Below are 16,849 nucleotides of genomic sequence, written 5' to 3'. Positions count from 1 at the left end.
GTATATTCAAGAAGGGGTCATAGACTCTAGGTTGTGGATGTTGGATAAAAATAAAACGGTTGATGCTTATATGGTTGAGTGTGGGTTTGATTCTCTTTGCGACTAAGGCGATATTCGCTTCCCAAGTGATATTATTTGGAGTCGATACTATCCGTATAAAGTAAAAAAAATTTATGGCTTCTATACCATGAAAAGTTAATGACGACAGATAACCTTATTCGAAGGGGTATGAATGTCGATAGGGTTTACCGGTTTTGTGAAGAAGAAGATGAAACAATGACTCATTTATTTTATGATTGTTGGCGAATAAAGAGTATTTGGGACTATTTTTTCGAAGGATGCAACCTTAATTGGAATTACGATCACAATATTTTCGTGACTATAAAAACTTGGAGTCATGATTGGGGTGATGAAAGACTTGATCTTATATGGAACAACTTACCAGTTGCAATATGGTGGTGCATTTGGAAAGAAAGGAATTCTAGAACTTTCAATCACAAAAGGCGAAACTTGGAAAGTATAATTCGAGATATTAAGATCCAAGCTTACTTTTGGGCGGAGTCAAACACTAGCATGTTGGATCTAATGGCTAACATGGTGATAGTTTTATGGGATTCGTATTTCCATCGGCCGCTTTGATTTGGATACGAGACGTTTGGTGTATGGTTTGTTTGTTATATTCCTTTGGCTCTTTTTTCTTTGTTCTCTTCTTTGGGTGATCGTTTCCAAACTCGATCTCCCTTTTTTGGGTTGTTTGTATTTATTGGGTTGAGGTACCTCCCTTAAGTACCTCTTTTTCAATGAATTTTTTCCTATTGACCGATCAAAAAAAAATATATATATTAGATTTCTCTTTTCAGCTGAGTTTAGTTTCCTATCATAGTCGGTTCTTGAATTCCAAATTTTCAGAGTTCCTAATTTAATTTGGTTTCCTTTTTTTCTTTTATTTCTTATTTTTTCTGACTGATAATATATTTCCAAGTGTCCTCACCATAATTCCCGTTTCACAAAATTCAAAAAAGCCTTATTTCGACCAATAGGAAGTGAGGGTTTCTTCACCGTTTAATGTGAGAGCTTTATTTGTCTAGGCCTTTAAGTCTTTAGATGAAACCTATGCAAAATAGGAAAAGGAAGCAAAATAAAAATATAAAAAATTATAAAGAGGCGCACGGAACCTGGGCCCACCGTCCATGGCCGGTCCCACGCCTTCCAATCTTTTTATTTAATTTTTATTATTTCCCTCATCTCTTGAAAACTTCCTTGTGTGAGAAAACTTGCTCGTTTGAGAAAAACTTCTACTTTCTCCATATTTCTTCACACAAGATGAATAATAATAATAAAAATAGAGAAGAGCGTCACGGAACCGGGCCCACCGGCCGGCCATGCCATGGTTGTGGCTGGTCCCACGCCTCTCATCTCTTTCCTTATTTTGTTATTATTTCTTCTCTCAGCTCATGAAACTCCTCCGTTTGAGCAAATTCTTGATTTCCATATTTCTATAATATTGTTCAAATCTCCAAAAAGCTAAAAAGTCTGGTCTCATGACCGTCCGGGTTTCTCACGACAAATATTAAAATATCATTATTTTAATATTCTTAAAATATTGGTCACACGAGCAAAGTCCTACTTGCTCATTCAAGCAAAATTGAGAGTTTCCGTCAATATCAAACTCTTCTGAAAATCCAAAATATTGCTCGACGCATATCAAAAAATATTTCAGAATTGAGCCACGAGCATGCCTCCCTTGGTCGGTCAAGATAGCCCCGTTGACTTGAAAAAAGCTGGTTTCATCTATTTTGATGATGATTTTTGACCTAATTAATCTTCTACAGTTCATATTGGGTTGAAACTCTTTCCAAACAACTTGGAATTTGATCCATCGACCACCAGTTGGTCCCAAGATCACCAAGGGCCGGTTCCATACCCCTTCATCGGTCTCTCTTTTCTCCATAATTTTGTTTTACCACCTAATTCTTAGACGGACACTATTTTAATAATGATTAAACGAGCATTTAATCATCCTTTCACCAACTGGTCTACAAAGGAATTTGGTGCATGCTTAATCGAGCACCCAGGCGCTACATGGTCATCCTACCATCTCATGTATCTGGTCTCTCTCACCCTCATTGGTTGATTAGTAAATCATCCATTGATCAACAATCAATCAAAAATTAAGGCTTCGAACCAAATGCTCTGCAAAGCATAATTCTGAACAGGTTTAAACACCAATTATTTTATGTTGATCCAGCAATCAACATTTTAATTAATTATACAATATTCGTTCCAACAACTAGTATTTTTAATTAATATTTTATTTGATCCCGCTACCAACAATTCATTAATCGATCAAGATTTTCTCAAACGAGTAATATTTGTTCAAACTAGAAATATTTGCTTTGCTCTAAATTGCTTAAGTTAGCAAAATACACGATCAACTGGGTTCATAACTAATTTCTAGCAATATTAATACAACTATTAATAATTAACTGCTCGATCGAGTAGTATTCCTCATGTTGATTCAACTATCAACATTCGTGAATTTTACACTATACAAATATCAATATTTTATTGGTTTATCAACCAATATTTGGTTCGTCAGTCGACCATTATAATTACGTTTTGTCACTTGACAATTCATGACACAGTATATCGAGAGATCAACAACATTTTCTACCAACAGGTCCATGATCGGGCAATTTCATTAGAGCTTCATCCAAATCGTCAGAGTATCAATGTCTTAGCTGACGCATATATTTCATAAATTCAGACTCAACGTCTATGCATCTGTCCCAGCAGACATGCTCAATCCATGAATCATAGAGCATATGTCAATCAGGATCAACTCATCAAGGATAAGACTCATGTCTAGTCAAGTCAACACTTGACCAATTAAATACACGTCTGCCTTGCAGACTCCACATTCGTGAGATATCAATCATGTCACATGGGGGATATTTAGTAAGGTTTTGGTCTTACAACCTATGACATGTGTGTATACCTACGATGAGAAATGTGAGTAAGTTGTGCAAGTAGTCGAAAGAGTTAACGAAGTAGTGGATGGAAAATCAACCAATTTTCCCACGCACGTGGAACTGGTTTAACCGCGATTTCCCACTCTTTTACTTCATCAACTGTCACACTTACTGGGGATCAATGTGTCCACTATTCTTGCAATATAAATAAGTTTTTGAGTCCACGATTGAATAACAAGAATTCTCATCTGAACAACAACTCTCAACAGAGCAGAATTCAATAAATCAGAACTTATCTTATTCGAACTCAACAGTTTCACAAAACTTGCAAAGTCTACAACACATACACAATCCTTGATTATCATTGATCTCACACACTTCTCAGCTTCCCTCCTACAGATCGACCCTCATCCCTCTTTGTGATCGAATTGACTCTGAAACGGCCATTGTCTTGGTTTAGGCCGGAGTCTTACAGATTGATCTCTCGAACTCAAACCACTCCCTCGTAGTGCATCTGTTTACAAAAGGTTTAAGCAATTTGCTCGTTAGTCTCTTCACTTTTCCTCAAAAACCAGTGAAGCGTTTTCACCCATCAATACATATAATACATCATATATGAAGTCCAACTAAGTCAAATTATGAAGGTAAATCCTTAGGGTCTAAGTTTGGCGGTCTAATCCACGTGTGAGTGTCTAGCCTACTCACACAAGGAAGAGAATAGTAGGTGGAGTTATACGAACGAGCGATAATTAAAGTTAATTCTGGAGGATAAACTCAACTTATCGATCCCTTAGTAACTATTCCTATAATCATGAATAGGTGCTTATCGCTTCTATCATCCTTATTTTACTGTCTTGATATTAGGATTTTACAACTATAAATAAGCATACAATCGGCCATCTGAACACAATTTTAGAAGCAATTTTCGCTATTAACATCTCTCTCAAAACTTTTTTCTGCAACTCTCAGTAACTAAGAACTCTGATTTCATCTTTTTCAGCTTTCCTTCCTAAGACCAACCCTGATCTCTCTCATGCGACTAAAACAGTCACCGAACGTCCAAATTCCATGTTTAGGCGAGGGTTGTCTGTGATCAACCTTCTGCCCTTATCATAAATCCTACTAATCTTTATCACATTTTGCCCCCTCTCCATTTTACATCTTGTACGCAAGTGCTCATTTAATTTTTCATAAAATTTTCTTTTTCTTCTAACTACGCTCTCAACATCTAAGATAACTTAATCCAACTAAGTTAAACTATTTCCATTACCTCACTATAAAAATTAATCATGGATATAAAATAAAGTCTATAACTACTACATGATTATGTTTATCTTTGGTGGGAATGTAGATTCCAAGGAACTTATCACCAAAATATCAGCTTTAACAAAATTAGTTTGTCCCTAGATGTTTGGTTCTCTCTTGTGGGAGAGAGAAAAGGGTTATCGAAAATTGTTTTTGGTTATGAAAGGATCGACATAAACTGTATGATTGTATTATGTCGTTGAAAAATATCCACAAGGTTTCCGAGTACCTAAACCGGATCTATCCATATATACGAGGTTAATCCTCTTTTTCAGAAAAGAAAAATTATAACATAAAATATTTGATTAATAGACCATTAATATTTTTTCCATATAAAGAGTATTACATTAACTAGTTGGAAGCCTAACAAGCTAAGCTCCAACAACATACTACTACATTAATTGAACAGGTTGCCGTGCTAGCCTACTAGCGAGCCTCATCGGTAACCTAGCCAAGGGAGTCGAAGCAGATGAGGGCTGAGATTGTATCACAAGGGGGGCAAGCTAACTCCACCTTCCATGTTAATTCCTGCAATATTACGACATTGGGGGCTCGAACCTGGAGCGCATGAAACTTTGGGAAACGGGGATAACATAAAATAATACGGGCACCTACCTCAGCAGGTCATCCCTGTTTCCCAAAGTTTCATGCGCTCCAGGAGGTCTCAGGTTCGATCCCCCAACGACGTAATATTGCAGGAATCAACATGGAAGGTAGAGTTAGCTTGCCCCCCTTGTGACACAATCTTAGCCCCCCATCCGTTTCGTCTCCCTTGGCTAGGTTATCCATGAGGCTCGCTGGTAGGCTACCACAACAACCTGTTCAATTATTAATGTAGTAGTACATTGTTGGAGCTTAGCTTGTTAGGCTTCCAACTAGTTTTTTTTTTTTTTTTGAAAAAAGAAGGTTATATTAAAAAGAAAAAAATTTACAAAGCCAGACCAAAGTTACTCACAACCATTACATATGAATAATAGTGTCCCAATGAAAAAGAATTTGATTAACACAAAATCCTTTAAACACCTCATTCTCAAAACACCACAAAATGATAGTGTTCATAATGAGCATAATTGTCCCATGAACCAGTTTGTGTCTACCACCAAACACTCTTGAGCTTCTTTCCTTCCATAGATGCCATAAAATAGCATAGTTCACCAACCGCCAAAGCTTCCTGCATCTTCTTTGTAAATTATTCATCTTCCAAGTCTCAAAATGATCCATTACAGTTGCAAGGAAAGTCTGAGACACCTTAAAAGCCTTCAAAAAGAAATTCCAAACCTCTACAGCATAAGGGCAGTGTAGAAAAATATGATCTGCAGTTTCCTCCACCTATTGACAATATACACATAACTTGCTCTGCAATTCATACCTCTATGACTCAACATTGTTAATGTTGGAAGAGAATTGTGAAAGTTAATCCACATCATGAAGCTCACTTTAGAAGGAATGTTTCTTTTCCACAGAAATTTCTCAAAACTACACACAGATCTGTCCTCCAACTGCATATTGTAACATTCCTGCACTGAAAAATCTCCCTCCATAAACAGCTCATCCGCCTCTTCTGAGAATTCTGGAACAGGTCCTAGCTCATTGCAGAGACTATCCCAGTGCAGCTGCTCTTATGTACTCAGTCTTCTTCTAGAGAAACACTGTAATCTCCCATTAATCACCATTTCAACAATAATAGCATTCTTGTTACACACATCCTTATAAATAACTGGAAATCTGTCTTTCAATAGCCCTATTCAAGTCCATTTGTCCATCCAAAATCCAATGAACCTCCCATTTTCCGGTTTAAAAGCTAAAGCATCATTTAGAAAAGCACCATATTTCAAGATATTCTTCCATAACCCCCTGCCTTGTGGCTAAGACTGAGTGAGTATCCTCCCTCCCTCCACCTTAAAAACTCTTTTATCAGTTTTCTCTTCACACAAAAACAGTTGTAAGCCTAGCTCAGGGACACAGACACAATTTGACCCTCAGAAACCCTAAATTTTCGCACAATTATTTAGACTCTAATTTAGGACTCATAAATTCAACTGAATGTGGAGAATTCTCAATTCTCACATATGATGCAATCATCAACAGCTCAACTCCTTTTTTACTCAACTTCGACCTTCCCTCGAAACCCTACCTATTTCCCGCTACAAAATCTTGCTTTCTGTCAAAATCTCTGTTATCGTCAAAGAATGGCTTCTTTAAAAGGTTCACGGGTAAAATCCCAACTCAATAGTGGCGGTTCTTCAGATTCAAGTGGTGGAGAAGATAATTTTAAGACTTTGATTGATTTTATTGGTAAAGATGGAGAAAATGTTGGAGATGATATGGTAATTTTGATTTCTCATTTACAGTATGCTTGCAAGAGAATTGCTGCAGTTGTTTCATCCCCATTCAATTCGGTACTTGGAAAAAAGGGTTTTGATGGTTCTTCAATGGGAGATAGAGATGCTCCAAAGCCACTGGATATTGTCTCGGTACTCTTATTTCCTATTCTTCAATTGTGTTTTTGGAGGTACAATTGTCAAGTTTCATTTTATTTTTTTCCTTGTAAGCTGGAAAAATTGTCTTCTCATGGTTTACAAACATGTTTCAATTGTTCAGTAGAAATCTTACTGCAAATCTTGCGAATTTGGGGCTTCAGTTGATACCAGAATTCTGTGTTTGGTTCAGTAGAAACTCAAGCTAGTAGTGCTACTAGTATTAAACAATTCTTATGGTTTTAATCCACTAGTTATGACCTTATTGATTCTTTCATGTGTAAATAACAGCAAATGCGTTTGTTGGCAATAACATTTAAAATGTTCATCTGCTTCATCATATTGGTCATATATTGGGATAAAATATGCCGGTACAGCTAGAAGGTCCATGTATGTCACATTGCATTTGGTACTGACTGCATAATAGTTTGATAGAAATTTGTGAGACTATGCTTTGATGTTTTCTTTCCTTATATTCGAGAATGATAGAATCTGGAATAGCATAGTCTGAGAGAAGGATCGTGACGTTGATGGTTTAGATGATTATTCGAATTTTCATTGCATACAAATAGGGAGTCCATGCAGTTTCTGTCACCTTATAGTTTTTCTTTTTTGTTGATTGGCCTTGTAAGATCAAGGAGTTATTCAGCTTCAATATTAGGTTTCTCCAAAATTTCAAGTTATGACTGCAGGGGATGTGCACACCTGATTGCTTGAAATGCCTCTTTTGTAGAATGAAATCATTTTGTCCTCCCTCCGGAGTTCTGGCAAAGCTGCAGTCATGGCTTCAGAAGAAGATGATGTTCCAGTTTGGATAACTGATGATGGCCCATTTGTGGTAGTCACTGATCCATTGGATGGCTCTCGAAATATTGATGCTTCCATTCCCACAGGTACGATATTTGGGATTTATAACCGTCTTGAAGAACTAGACCATCTACCCATACAAGAGAAAGCTCAACTCAACTCTCTCCAGAGTGGTGGTAGACTCATTGCAGCTGGCTATGTTCTGTATTCATCAGCCACTATATTATGTGTCAGCTTTGGTTCGGGAACACATGCATTCACGCTAGATCATACAACTGGTGACTTTGTTCTTACTCATCCAAGAATAAAAATTCCACCTCGAGGTAATTTATTCCGTTCTTCGTATTAACATATGGTCTCACACTCTTTCGCATCCACCCAGTAGAAACACGAAACAGAACTTGTCTTCAAAGTACATTTTACTGTTCTTTTAGTCCTGGGATAGACCCTAAGAGCAAAGACATCTTCGATGATGATCGGACTTCGAATTAGTATTGCTGATTACTTTCTATAGATGATAACCGTTAATTTGTGGTCCATTCCCCAGAATGTTGAATACAAAGTCCTCGGGATTCCTATATCTTTAATATATTAAGTTGGTTTTGGATTTCTCAGTCCAATGAGGACCACACATGAGACACCACTGTGATTATTTGTGCTAGTTCTATATTGCTATTTTTTCTTCTTTAAACCTGGATACTGTTGCTACTATTTGTTGCTTCAGGGCAAATATACTCTGTTAATGATGCACGATACTTTGACTGGCCTGACGGATTAAGGAAATATATCGACACTGTTAGACAAGGCAAAGGCAAATTTCCCAAAAAGTATTCGGCTCGTTATATCTGCTCACTAGTTGCTGATTTTCATCGAACTTTAATGTACGGAGGGGTAACTATGAATCCAAGGGATCATCTTCGTCTAGTTTACGAGGCAAACCCTCTTAGTTTTCTTGTGGAGCAAGCTGGGGGTAGAGGGTCGGATGGTAAAGTTAAAATTCTTTCAATCCAACCAGTTAAACTGCATCAAAGGCTACCATTGTTCTTAGGAAGTTCGGAAGACATGGAAGAATTAGAGAGCTATGGAGATGTTCAGCAGAAGATCAACCCTGGCTATGAAGTCTAAGGATCTAAGAATCCCTAACCGATTCACAAGATCCTCAAAACAGATAAAGTATTTATTCGTGTTATGTTGTTAATTTTTTCTTTTTTTTATCTGCGGATTCACGGCCTTCTACAGTATTTGTATATATTCATGACAGAATAATTTCATTTACCACATGACTTGATAATGTTACATGACTCGCTGAATAACAATCTCTATGAAGTACTTATGAGACCAAAATACACTGAATGAAAACAAACACAACCTTAATCAGGCAAATCATTCGTAATAATATATTAATTATAATTAGCAATTTAATTCTTCTCTCGGATGAACTGCTATGAAGTGAGACCAATCTTCTCACCTTCTTAGATGATACCAATCTTCTCACCTTCTTAGATGATACCCCATTTCTTTTCGAGTTCTTCTCTAAGTTGCGCGAGTTGATTTTCCTGAAGGGTTACAGTAACAATCCTTCCTTTGCCACTGCCTTCTTTAACAGGTTCCGGTCCTGGAAGCACTAAGACCACTCCCTCACTGCCGACTCCATGGATGCTACAGTTGGCAAAAGTTGGTTTGTGTCCATTCAGCTCTAACCCATAAAGCCCAACGTCTTCTAAATTAACAAATGTCAGATTTGCACCATAGACTAAAAAGTCGGACATCCCTTTATCCTTTTCCACTGTTTTATCAACCAAGGTTTTTTCTTCCACTGATTTCTTAATGATCAATTCAGCCAGTTCTGATACTTCAGCTTCAATTACGGAGAAATCTGCATTAACTATACTTAATATCTGATTATTGTTCAAAACATTTTCATCTCTGTTGTGAAAATCGTCTCTGCAGATGGTGATCACATTTGGTTCTCCATCTTCTCTTGTTTTTGCGATGCATTGCCAAATTACAGCTGAAAGAGCTTCAAACGGTGGAAGTTTGCCAGCCTGGTTTTTACTTGCTACTTTTGTCTGTAGGTCGTCTAATTGTGAAGCTGTTATTTGGAAAGAAAATGTTTCCATTCTGCAGCTAATTGCAGCTACCCAGTGATCTCCAACTGGTTCCACCCTTCTGACAGATAGTGGTTGTGCTTCTGCCTCGGCTGATAGTTGTATTTGATCAGCTTGCTTGGGTTGGACTTGTAATTGGCGCTGCAGTGACTTGGTTGGTAGGTTTCCTGCCGTTCCTTCACCCCACATGTTGATGAAATTTGAAGCTGCGAATGCATCGCCCAGCACATGGGTCCAGCTGAACCCCACTGAAAGTCCTCCGCATTTAAACCAAGTGAACTGGGAATTCAAAGGATTAGAATACGTTTAAGAATGTATGCTATATTTCTTTTGATGAGTTTCGTATACCATGCAAGAAACGGGAAATGTGATGTGAGGGGTGTCATTCATGTATATTCAGATGTAGAACATAACTATAGTAGAACCTCCATATAAGAATACTCTATAAAGGAATAAATTCCGTATAAGAATAAAAAACAATGGTCCCAACTTGGCCTAATCAGTGTAAAAATTACCTCTATATAAGAATAACCTCTATATAAGAATATTTTTTTATGGTTTCAAGAGTATTCTTATACAGAGGTTCTACTATAATAAAATGTTCAGCGTAAGTTTTTGATATTCTGGTCCTGTTGGGAATTAACGACAACTTATTATCGGAGTCTTACTTGAGCAGAACTTCCCATCTCACCCCCTGCAGAACTGTTTTAGCTAGCTACTTTGTTCTGTTGATTATGGATTTCAGGCATATTATGGATATATAAAGGAATCAATTAGGTCTGGAAAAGTCCGAATCAATAGTATGCATCAATAGTATATATATAAAAGATACCACACACACAAAAATATCACTTTCCATTTAAAGCTCTCTTGAGCAGCCTGGAAGAAAATTGAATACTATCATCATGCAGCCGGGCCGATGAATAAGATGTACAGGAGACAAAGGGTCATTAAAAGTCTATAATAAAGCCACCATTCTCAATAACAATAAAATACATTCTACCAATTTTACTAAAATGCAAATCGACTGCTTTTGATCCTGCCAAGTAAAATCATATTGTACTGAAGGACTATACCGAGAGAAGACCAAGGGAAGTTGGTAGGCCTTGATGGGTTCCACCGGTATCCACCAAAATATACAACACTCCGATAATACAAATTTCTCACTGATGAAATCTATCATATGATGCCAATATTTTTATCAGGACAGCAAAAATACAAACAAAAGATTTGATATGAACATATTTTTCAGTTTTAAGACCTTTTTTTTCTTCCGGAAAATTAATTACTATCAGTTTATGACTCGACTAATAACCAAAAAAAAAAAGAAAAAGAAACATACCTGTATAAGAACCAAAGGTGAGAACGCTAATTGAGGACCAAGAACTTGATTTGGCACAAGATGATTATCAACAGAGTAATGATCCTTCTGCATCTCCAACCACTCATCGATGGTTTTATCAGTTTTAGCTTCGATGATCCGAACACCACTATCGTTACACTTGATGAACGGTCGTCCTGTTTCCGATTTCCGAATTCTTCCTGAAGTAGCGCAGTAAAGCTCTAACAATCGAAACATGGGTTCTTTAAAAAGTGTTGCATTCAAACCCTGAACTGCACTACTTGTGAAGAAATAAACTCCTCTTAAGTAATGAAGTTTCATTACTATATCCATGCAACTAAGTTCCTTAGCCATGTTTTCTTCGGTTACACCAGCTGGTACCACAGACGATAACTTCCTGTTGTAAACTAGGGTTTCAACCTCGCTTGAAACCATCGTAGACGAAGACGGAGAAAATGAAGAATATTGTGGTGGATAAAGAGAAAGCGAGCTAGAGAATTAATGCGTGTGTTCTGAGGGATGTCTAGATGGATGGATTTTAAAGACAATAACAGACACCAAGAAATAGTTATAAAGATAGAATCAATTGTGATGAGTTAATAAGATAAAAGTGGTCGGGGTTAGCTTCTTTTATCTTTTATCCTTTTTTTTTTGTTGGTTTATTTACTTTTAATTCCATTAGTGGACAGTTGGGAAAGACTGAAGCTCCTAGATCTTATTTCAAAGTACGGACGAAGGAGTTATTGTGCACCGGTGCTATGTTTCTACTTTCTAGTACAATTAATGGTGGATTTATCAAGAAAATATAAATACTGAGTTGGTTGAATCATATTTAATGCACCCATCTAGCTGAAAAGAAGTTAAAGTGCATGCAACCTACATGCAAGTCGCACACATAATACGCGTCAGATTTAATATAACACGCGATTTTAAGTCCAACAATTGATGCGCACAAAAATGAATTGCATGGCTTGGCCACTACGGTCTATGTATGTACCTCTAATGTGCGAATGAATTTATCTTCTTTTTTTTATTAAAATAATTTTTTATAACAGATACATTTCAGGGAAATAAATTATCCACCTCCAAATAAGATAAATAGAAACTTAATATTGGGGCCGCAGTTTGGGTCTGGAAATAGGGTCTTCAGTAGTGAACTCCAAAACTCCTTGTCCTGTTATTTACGGTTATATCTAGCATATCTTCATTTAGTTAGGGCTAATGAAGTTGATTAATAAGATCAATTACATTTAATGGTTGAGTAAGCTTAATGATTTTGCTTATATTTTTAAAATTGATCTTTTTTACTTCTTTCTTTTGATGTAAAAGAAAGAGAAGGATGATTTTTTCGAAAAATTTAGAAGAATACGAAGTAATATATCCTCAAAAATAGTTGGGTACACCTGTTACTTAACTTCCATAAAAATTTTGTTGCTTCTGATCAGTCAAACTACAAAAAAAAGAAGACTTTTTTAGTATCTACGGCTAGGAAAATATACAATCTCAGCCGTTACCGACACTTTACTGCTGGGAAAATATGTCGTAACCGAAACTTTACGGCTGAGAAATAAAGAAATTCTCAGCTGTAATTTCTACTTATGTCTAGGACTTTAGAACTTCCGCCTGGGTATGGTTGGGAAATTTAGCTATTACGGTGGGAAGATATCTAGCCGTAATCCAACCTTGGAAAATCCTAGTCATCGACACTTACTTATGGTTAAGAATTCTTATTTTCTCCAACCATATACCTATTTTATGGCAGAAGTTTCTATTTCCACAACCATAATATATGATTACGGCCGGGGATTCCTATTTACCAGTCGTAATAAATGATTTACGGCTGGGAAAATAAGAACCCTTAGTCGTAAACAGTTTCAGAAACTGGTTTTTTAAATCATAACTTAATCGAATAAAATCTTTTAACTAATCAAAAGCAAAAATAAATGGTGGTTTTTTCGATTATTACCTTAACCAATCAAAATTGAATTATACTTCTTCATCATTTGAAAATCGACGATTAGTCGTCGTTGAAGAAGAAAAAAATGAGGAAAACGACAATGCGACAGAAAATAAGAAAAGAGGAAGAAGAAGAGGCAGATTAGTTTAGGTTTTTGACGTAGATTTAGGTTATTGATTTTGATAGAGATATAGGTTATTGAATTAGGTTTTTGAGGAAGAAAAAAAGGGGAAGGGTAAATTGGACTTTTATGCAGATTAGGTCCCCATATCCACATTTAGGATATTTGAATCCTATGAATCCCCGAACCCCAAAATTTTGAAGCACCAATTGACATAGATAGACGCTTTCTCGAATTAATATAGAAAGTTCTTGTTCGGTCGAGTCACTAGTTAGTTCCTCTCCCAGTGGTCGAGTCTCTTTGAGCCAGCTGATCTCTTGGTGTCTTATATATATTTATGGAATATATAAGTAATTATACTGTACTCGCCTTTGCATTGCAACTTCACTAATTCGAGAATTCTTGGATGGATGACCACCAGTATGGAGCAACATCGAACATGTTCTAAGTTGCAATTATCCCACAACTGTATTCCTTGAAATCGTTTTATATATTAATATTTAGACTCACATTGAGTAATATTGATCATCGATTTGAGTCGCAGAACTTCCACGACCAAATTCCTCGAACATGTTTCATACACACTCTATACTCAGTTCTTATATGAGTATGGTGTCCTCGCACTAAGAGCAATTCCCAAATGTCGTCTCAGCCAAACGCTACACTAATCTGGTGCCAGTACCGACGCTAATAGGCCATGGCCACAACAAATGATGCAAGCGCCAGCATTTGGTCTTGGTCGTGGCATGCTGTTGCCAGTTCCAACGCTTGGCCATTATTGCTTCATACACACTCTATACTCAGTTCTTATATGAGTATGGTGTCCTCGCACTAAGAGCAATTCCCAAATGTCGTCTCAGCCAAACGCTACACTAATCTGGTGCCAGTACCGACGCTAATAGGCCATGGCCGCAACAAATGATGCAAGCGCCAGCATTTGGTCTTGGTCGTGGCATGCTGTTGCCAGTTCCAACGCTTGGCCATTATTGCTGCCAGCACCAGGGCTATGCTTGTCAGCAACACCGGTGCTTATTGCTCCTGCCGACGCCATCACCTGCTACTCTGGAAAACGCCATCATTTATTGCTCTAGCCGACGACCATCACCTGCTCTGGCCGACGACATCACATGTTGCTCCCGCCGACGGCCATCAACTGTTGCTCCCACAGACGGACATCAATTATTGCTCCTAGCTCCAGCGTCATATAACCGGCCATGGTCGCGATACCAACCTTGCCCGCACTAACGCCATGTGTTACTTCTCCAATGCTATCACCAATGCTTGGCCATGGTCATTGGTGAAGCACCACCATGGCGCCACTGCATTATCATGATGGCCTTGACTACTTCTAGTACCACGCTTGGCTATGGCCGGTATCGCCAATACCAACACTTGTCCATGAACGTGGCACCTTGCCAGCACACTTGTGCATATACCACATTTTCTAGTGCTAGCAGTACATGCATGCCATAAACATGCCATAGCCATGTTATGTTGTCATGAGCCTAGTGACACAGGGGGTGTGGGGATTAGGTTTCCCAGTTGCTAGAGTTCTCCCTTATATAGTCTTCAAATCATGGTTTGCAATCAATGCTACCTTGGTAACAAAGCATTCAATATTTACCGTTAGATGAAAACTTGATTAGACTCAAGATAATATCTTTCAACCGTTAGATCGAATTTAGCTTGTTACACATAAATGAAAAGTAACTCCATTTAGATATGAGTAACCGTACCTAAACGTGTACACCTTTGTTGTCTCAACAATAGTTAACTGAAGTTAGCCATATGAACACTTTCATATCAACCATATTCATCTTAACCATAACTAGTTCAAATGACTCAAATGAAACTATTTCTAGAGTTGTTCAATTGTTTATATTCTTATAGAAATATACAAACACAATTGAAGCAAAATCGATTTTGATTCACTCGAATCAATTCATGAACATTATAGCCACGGTTTCCAAAAGATTGCATTCCTTATTATATAAATGTATTAGTTCATGAACAAACCGATTTTAGAACATAACCTACTCAAGTATGCAAATGGGTACGCATACTTAAGTGGTTGGACTAAGTTTGGGTTCGCTAGTATGCGAACGGATACGCATACCTTCCAAACTCAGTTGAATTTCTGGAACTTGAAACCCACGCCAGTACGCATACTAAGTTCCCGGACTTTCATTAACCAACCAGTATGCATACGGGTATGCATACTATGGTTCCCGGACTTGGAATAGCTTGCAACAGTTAGCATACAAGTACGCGTACTGTGCTATATCCAATCATGGTTATTTGTTCTAAACTATCATTTCAATCATTCAAACATTCTTGGAAGACGACAATAGCTGTCTTATACAAACTATTAGCTTCAAATCAATTTTCAAGTGATCGAATGATCAATACGAAATATTCCGAGTCTAATCGAATGACTGTCTCACACAAATCATGTAAGATATTACAGGGCGATTTTCATATGATCATCTTTTGACTTTCATCAAGAATATAAGATGAACTTGGTTAAAGCAAAAGCTTACCAACACATATTTCGAGAAATATGTAAGCGAGTTAAACTTAGCTCGAAATATCAAATGTATATAATTGAAGTCTATATATCTATACAACTTTTGTCTCAAATAGGAGATAGAGTAGATAGACTTTTGAGTGATAGATGAGTTCAAGTCTCCACATACCTTTTATTGATGAAGTTCCACAAGCTCCCCTTAGTAGTTCTTCGTCTTCAATCGATGAACGCCGTGAAGTCTAATGCTCAACTACACTTACTATCCTAATCTGATATTGAGCTATAAGTAGACTAGAAATCAAGACTTATAGTTTTGGAAACTAAACTTGACAAACAAGCTTGAGATAGCAACGCTTGCGAGTTCGACCGAGCAGTGCTCTAACAAATTCAGTCTCAACTACATTCCAGTACGAAGTCGGATAGTAGGCTAGTGTCTGTAGCGGCTTAATACAATGTGGTGTCCAAACTACACTAGGTCCCGAGGTTTTTTCTGAAGATTGCAGTTCTCTTTGTTAACAAAATTCTATCTGTCTTACTTTTTTACTTTCGTATTGTAATCATGTTTATTATTAAAACTAAAAGCAAGTGATTCGATAATAAACCTGGATAGTTTTCAACTCAAACTATATGGAACCTACAAGGTTTGTTCTTGATAATTCGTATCTTCTTGAAATAAATATTACAAGACTTTCTCTTGTTAGAATTCGGTTCGTGTATAGTTTGAGTACATGTTAGGTTTACTTTGTCAAACAATCTTGTATACAGTTCCATAACCGACATGATATCAACTGTTGATCTGTACTATTGATTATAAAAGTTTTTCTTATATGTTCTGAATATAAAAAAAAATCGGTGGTGTACTTGGTACCCTTTTTTTTCACGGTTGTATAGTAGATAATTGTTCAAGATCTTCTACACACATATGGGCTGGATTTTTCCGCAATGGGTAAAGCATTACCGAAAATTTAGGGTCCAACACATTCACCGCCGATGATTCCATCTTTCACCATATATCCTTCAGTAGGAGCTTCATCTTCGTTGGCACCTTCAAGACCAAAATCTTCATCAACTGTGTTTGGTTTTTCAGAATTGAGATCGGAGCAAGAGTCCCTTACTCTGAGTGGAGAACGTCAGATACTTTTAACTGTCTCGCAAGGTCTTGACCATCCTTATTCGTATACAAAAACACCACCAGTCGTAAACAATTGATATAACAATTGAATCAAGTGGAGG

The 16,849-nt window shown here is 37.2% G+C and overlaps 2 protein-coding genes across 2 annotated transcripts; one reads left to right on the top strand and one right to left on the bottom strand.

The window, feature by feature from the left end:
* The first annotated feature begins 6,134 nt into the window (after positions 1 to 6,134).
* LOC113349712 (fructose-1,6-bisphosphatase, chloroplastic-like) lies at positions 6,135 to 8,871 on the top strand. Its single transcript, XM_026593742.1, has 3 exons — positions 6,135 to 6,751; positions 7,488 to 7,884; positions 8,286 to 8,871. Exons 1-3 carry the CDS (start codon positions 6,347 to 6,349, stop codon positions 8,684 to 8,686), a joined length of 1,203 nt encoding a protein of 400 aa, XP_026449527.1. The 5' UTR covers positions 6,135 to 6,346; the 3' UTR covers positions 8,687 to 8,871.
* LOC113349711 (protein ECERIFERUM 2-like) lies at positions 8,860 to 11,664 on the bottom strand. Its single transcript, XM_026593741.1, has 2 exons — positions 11,012 to 11,664; positions 8,860 to 9,948 (listed from the first exon to the last, which is right to left on the bottom strand). The coding sequence occupies exons 1-2, from the start codon at positions 11,444 to 11,446 to the stop codon at positions 9,061 to 9,063; spliced, it is 1,323 nt and encodes a 440-aa protein (XP_026449526.1). The 5' UTR covers positions 11,447 to 11,664; the 3' UTR covers positions 8,860 to 9,060.
* Between the last annotated feature and the right edge of the window lie 5,185 nt (positions 11,665 to 16,849).

This window comes from Papaver somniferum, chromosome 2 (genome assembly GCF_003573695.1).
Source record: "Papaver somniferum cultivar HN1 chromosome 2, ASM357369v1, whole genome shotgun sequence".
Lineage (NCBI taxonomy): Eukaryota > Viridiplantae > Streptophyta > Magnoliopsida > Ranunculales > Papaveraceae > Papaver > Papaver somniferum.
This window is presented reverse-complemented; position numbering and strand designations above follow the sequence as displayed.